Source organism: Priapulus caudatus, unplaced genomic scaffold (genome assembly GCF_000485595.1).
Source record: "Priapulus caudatus unplaced genomic scaffold, Priapulus_caudatus-5.0.1 Scaffold86, whole genome shotgun sequence".
Lineage (NCBI taxonomy): Eukaryota > Metazoa > Priapulida > Priapulimorpha > Priapulimorphida > Priapulidae > Priapulus > Priapulus caudatus.
In genome coordinates this window covers 473,409-479,460 of record NW_014577147.1, presented here as the reverse complement: position 1 = coordinate 479,460, position 6,052 = coordinate 473,409, and the positions used below count along the sequence as shown (strand labels likewise).

Genomic DNA, 6,052 nt, shown 5'->3' with positions numbered 1-6,052 from the left:
GAGCGAAAAATTACGTATGTGATGACGACCCCACGAAAAAATAGTCCAATTACGAAATTATTTATATGTTTTTATACGGTAGAGGGCGCCACGGCGCACTCCAGGCTTCGGGTGCAGGAAACGTATATATTCGCCGAGTATAAAACACTGATCTCTATAGGTGCCGGTGGTACAACTGTTGAGGGTGTCCATAGACAGTACGCCTGATTAAGCATCGACACAAAATAATTAAAATTACTAAGAGAGTGTCGGCGGATACGCGACATACACTCTATTCATGCTAAATGATCAAAGATTCAAGAGTCCAGTCTTCCAGTTATCACTCGAAACTTTTGTGAGACTGTTTTCGAGAATTCCTAGCCACCAGCCGTCATCTTGTAACCACTCCCAAAAGCCGAACTGTCGGTGTGCGCCTCATAAAATTTCAAATGAATAATGACGAAATGCAGCTCATCTCATTCTTCTCAATCGCATGAAAACAAATTTTGATAAATAAACTATATGTATTCCGCCATACATAGACAGATAGATAGATAGATAGATATGTAGGGTGGGGGTATGTTGACAGGCAATGATGGTCGATCACGTAGTGTATAATATAGATGGGTTTATTCCATAGCAGTTACGACTTAAGCGCAACCTGCAGTGATCGCCGAGAGCTCTCCCTTCTCCACTCTCTACCTTCCTTCGTTCTACCTGTCTTTCGTGATCATATTCCTTATAGGGGAGGCTGCCCTCTGCGAGGTCACATCTTGCTTTTGCCCAATCGCGGGCCCTATTCTAGCTAGTGGCTATTGATCGGTAACCTATTTCCGAATTTGGTGTGTTGATTGAGCAACACTCCTGCATGAAGTTGCATGGCCCGTTGCCATCACTCTGGTTTCATGATTGCTTATGAATATAGTGTAGTCACATCTATATGTTTATTACCCCTATCTTCTATTAGGAATCTGGAGTCATTATTTATCCTATAATTGCTAATGACTAATTGCTGTTGTCACCCTTATTAGGAATGTCAATAATGATAGGTAAAACCTCAAGGACTTGACGTTATTAGTCTCCAGGTGTCCTTCCATTACCTTGCTGCCGCTCTTATTTCTCTCGCGATTCACATCTCTATGTTGCGCAAAAGAGCTAGGTGATTTTGCTACATTACAGATACAACGAGAGATAGAGAAAGAAAAACGATATAATGGGTTTGGACGCGAAGTCCCGAGTCACGTGAAAACTCGGCTCAGCCTATAGGTCTATTCTTTGATAATGCTACTTCGATGAGTGTCATAAGAGCTATCCAGTTAGTATACAGCGATCAGTGTTATGAAATGGCCCTGTTTCAAAATTGTTTCTGGTTTTTCATAACCGTTTTACCATCGTCATTTAGCCACTAGGTTAGCATCTAGTACTAAAAAAATTTATTGTAAAATTTTATTGACCGTTTTAGGTACACGTGTAAATCAACTGTGACATCGTGACAAAACCAATATATATTCATATTTGTTTATATTTTTATTTATACGAAAAAGTAACATCAACATAAAAAAAAGATCATTAACATTGTAATACAATTGCCAACAATAGACGTGCTTACAAACAGAAATTCATTGTATTCGGCATTTCATTTGGAGTTTATAACGGCGATTCTTTAGCTACTCTCACTCGAGTAACAATAGATCACCATTAGGCGAGCATAAACAAACACATCTGTTATACGTGTATAATCCAGCTCACGTCACTCATCGACACGAAACGTCTTAACGTAACACATAACCCAACTTAATTTCTTCCATGTAGTCACCGCATTACAGGACTAACATAACATCAAGAGTAGATAATAGAAGATCTTCTATTATCTACTCCTGATAACATAACGATTACGGACCTACTGCTATGCTACGTTACTTAGCGATCAAGTCCATACAAGGTCTGAGAAATTCTATTTGCGTCGCAGCATTCGTTGCATACTATGCGCTACCTCGCTTCCTGTCGGCAATGCACACCAGTAATACACTTATAAACGTAAAATCGTACTACGGCACAACAGCCGTAGATAATCTAATGATCAATGTAGTAACGTAACAATGTATACACATAATACTATAACGTAACAGCGTTGACAGTCATGGCTTGCCCAGGGTGGCGCGGATTTCCTCTACAGCTTCATGAAAAATCTCTTGGCCCGTTTTGGCAGCCGCGCCACCGCTGTGGTGCTTGGAAGTAGTTGACTTTCCTTCGGAAGGACGTTCGGTAGTTCCTCCACCCACTATTCCGGCGTTTTCGATATCTGGAAAATCGGCGTATGGTCCTGATCTTTTCACACCATCCTGACGGTGTACGTGCGATGGACGAGGACGACTCTGAGTGTGGGATACACATAGCAGCAAGATAGCGGCTACGACAAATACAGCGGCCCTCATGATTGCTGAAAAATAGTATATAACATTAGGGTGTACTTTTACTATTCACCACACGCAAGGTGGAGTGAGTATCGCAAGTAATATTAACGGTGGCGAAGGTGTTGGATAGTACATCAGAGTTAATGTTTTAGTGACAAGGTCGCTACTGTTATGCTAACGGCGTGGCAACACACATCGCAGGGTATGGCTACAAAACCCTAATTAGTATTTGGTAGTATTTTCGAAATTAATACGTATCAAGTATAACAACCAGTGTTTCCTATGACAGAATAAGTTTCAACAAGACACCTCGTTGACTACGACGTACACCAAGTTCACGCAAACCTACGCATCATAGGCGTGGTGACAGTAATGCAATTTAGGTTCGGTTTGGTTTCCTATACGGTGTCGATACCGTGGTAGCGTGCCACGGCTCTATTAACCGATGATTAAACTAGAATTTACAATTCGTTAATTATTTAAACTATCGAAAGCAGACTCAATAATACAACATTTGAAAAACTCAAGCAACACTTAAGAAAGTATTAAATCAACCGACTGATACTACCTAACGAACAGCAGACAACCTATACCAACACGAATATGCAAGCTACGAACCACCCAGACTGTCTAGCATAAACTTACCGCTTGCGAACTGAAGGTGAATATGTGTACTCGTATCGAGACGGGTGGAGACCAACCGAGTTATCACCGGCTTAAATGTGGCGCTATATATATACATGCGGGGTAAGCAGGGGGATTCCGCGAGCCACTACGTTTCGAGAGATTGGCTGAAGGTAAGAAGCCATGTTATTTTTCCGGTTCCCGTTGCTCCGTGTGTGTGTGTTGGAATTTTATGAACGAAGCCAGAACATTTCGGCCTACTATCATGCGGATTAAATAGGTTTCTCTAGCGTGTTCGACAGTAGAATTTTCTAGAAATCATGAAGTCAATGTATACGAGTAGTTTTGTCGTATTCATACACGTATGTGCATGATCATACGTGTAGGTGTGGGTGTGGGTGTGGGTGTGCGTGTGCGTGTGCGTGTGCGTGTGCGTGTTATGTGCGTATCTAGCTTAATGACATGAGTAGGAATTTGCGTGTATAATGCTTTCATGCTTGCGTACGGGCGCGCGAGCGTGTGTGCGTGTGTATGAAGACTGTAGTTCCCTAGGTTGTCCACCCCTAAGCATTGGGGAACGGGATAGAAAGCTAATTGCTCACTCAAAATCGGAAACATGATGGTATGCAGTACTTATTTCACAGCAATTGTAACGCGATGGCTGTTTAATAGTGGACTATCCTGTTGGACTGTTGTTATTACTGTTGAAACAATGTGAACAACTCACGCGTGACAGTTGTCGATTAGTCACACATATCATAAGGCATGTGCATGTCGGCAGAAAGGTTTTGTATGTGTGTGTGTGTGCGTGCGTGCGTGCGTGCGTGCGTGCGTGTGTGTGTGTGTGTGTGTGTGTGTGTGTGTGTGTGTGTGTGTTAGTGTGTATGTGTGTGTGCGTGCATGCGTGCGTGCGCGCGTGCGTGCGTGTGTGCGTGCGTGCGTGCGTGCGTGTTCGTGTCCGTGTATCTTAAGACGGTACCCTGCTTGCGGCGTTAATATCATCCGTGGGAAAGATGTATAGAATAAGAGCAACGTTTTAAGGAAAGAAATCGTCACAGCGTGTTCGGAGAAGCTTGTGATTCGTCACTGCAAAAGCGCATCCCTATATCACTATATCAGAAGTCATTTATATTTGCTCACATTCATACGAGTGCAGAGAGACATATGTTTGTGCCGCAATGTGCCATGCTGTCTGAATCCCATGACGTGTGTGGCGGGCTTCCTCAAACCATTACGATATGGCAAAACTATTGGCGCGGGATTTGGAATTTGTAAATCACACTCACGAAACGTAAAATAATCAACGATGATCTGTTGTGTTTCACTATCAGTTTACTATTTGCATGATAATACATTCGTACAGATGACAATAAATAAATTGGCCTTGCAGTTGTCACAATTGCTTAACACGTGTGGTCCAAGTTCATGCTTCGATGGTCTCCGATCTCAACGTCACGATAGACGACGGGTAGTCACCCACCATTCATTGTCATGCCGTTGGTTATTTCTTTTGTTACAGTTTCAATTCGCCGCTTTATATATTGCTGTATCACAGGAACGCTTACGCTGTTTAGGAATATAATAATCGGAATAACGTATAGTTATGCGTGCAAAATTCTTAACACGACATAGCCTAAATAACGTGCGATTCGTTACATGAGGTATGCTGCATATTTAAAAAAAAATGAAGGTGTGGAAGTTACAACTCGGTCTGTGATGCTCTCCTCGTTTAAACTGACACCATTTGAATAATATAAAAAATATGCGATTCTAAAGTGTTCACTGTTCAAGTTAAACTTGTTCATCGGGTCGGATCCGTTCGCCTGCGTGTCGCGAGCCGCTGCCATTGCGACAGTCTTTACTTGCTGTATGTCTTCTGCGAGCGCCGTGGGACCTGGCTGCGGGGTCCGGCATGTACGGGCAGGGAGTCCAGTTTGACAGGAGCGAAGCGGATCTGTCCGTTGTTGTTCCTCTCGAATCCGTACGTAGCGCCCTGCCTCGTGGCGCCCTCTCCCGTCGCCTGCTGCGTGAACTGCTGCGTGGCATCCTGGGAAGCTGTGCGGCGGGCAGAGAGATCGATGCCAGACTGGCCGTTGCCGCTGCCCTCTCTCAGCGCGTTGCTTGTCTCGAACTGTCGCGCGGAGCCGGAACGGTAGCGTCTGCCGATGACGATCTGCTCGCGCTGCGACGGAGTGAGGGATTCGCGCGGTGCGAGCTTCTGAGCGGCGTCGAATGCTCCGCTGAAGTCGAACGCGTCGATGTTGATGTAGTTACGTCCAAACTGATCGATGCCGAACGACGATGCATCGATGATGTTGCCGAAGTTGTCGATGTTGAAAGACTGCTGGCTGCCGCCACCGAAACCAGAGCGGAATCCACCGCCTCCCACGGATCCTCCTTGGAAGCTTCCGCCTCCACTGACGCGCCTCTGGAAGCTTCCTCCTCCTACAGATCCTCCCTGGAAGTTTCCTCCTCCTATGGCTCCTCCCTGGAAGCTTCCCCCTCCTACAGATCCTCCCTGGAAGCTTCCTCCTCCTATGGCTCCTCCCTGGAAGCTGCTGCCACCAAAGCTGGATCCTCTTCCTCTGAATGCTCCTGCCTGACCTCCCTGATTTCCGTAACTGCCGGAGAAGACACCAGCGACGCACCCCAGCACAACGACTACCACTAGAGACTTCATGATGTCTGAAAAAAGAATCGACCAGGGAACATTATAACCACAACTGCATAGGGCCCTACTTAATTAGTTGAATATAAAGATACATTATCAGGTTGACTAATGTCACCGTTTCGAAACCCGGCCTATTATCTGTTCTGAGGTGGTGTGTCAATTTTTTGAGATCGCCTCTATTGATATCTGACCGATTGCCGGACATTCTACCTGTTCTGCTGCCATTTAGTGTTGACCTCACGCAAGTGTCTGTCCAGTTGTTGAAACTGTCGCATGACTGGTGTGAGTTGGTCAAGCATCATTCTGTGGGCAGTGTTTGTGTGTGTTTGTGTGTTTGTGTGTGTGTGTGTGTGTGTGTGTGTGT

General features: G+C 44.8%; 1 protein-coding gene and 1 long non-coding RNA gene across 2 annotated transcripts in view; both read right to left on the bottom strand.

The window, feature by feature from the left end:
• Nucleotides 1-1,487: 1,487 nt before the first annotated feature.
• On the bottom strand, nt 1,488-3,126 carry LOC106804761. Its single transcript, XR_001393359.1, has 2 exons — nt 3,039-3,126; nt 1,488-2,419 (listed from the first exon to the last, which is right to left on the bottom strand). It is a non-coding gene; the product is annotated as an uncharacterized LOC106804761 (long non-coding RNA).
• Nucleotides 3,127-4,329: 1,203 nt separating this feature from the next.
• Nucleotides 4,330-6,052, bottom strand: part of LOC106804760 (glycine-rich RNA-binding protein 5, mitochondrial-like) — a 4,135-nt gene continuing 2,412 nt past the window's right edge. The window contains exon 2 of the mRNA XM_014806082.1: nt 4,330-5,702. Within this exon, the coding sequence (XP_014661568.1) occupies nt 4,876-5,697 (822 nt within the window). The 5' untranslated portion in view covers nt 5,698-5,702 and the 3' untranslated portion in view covers nt 4,330-4,875. The remainder of the gene's footprint in view (nt 5,703-6,052) is intronic.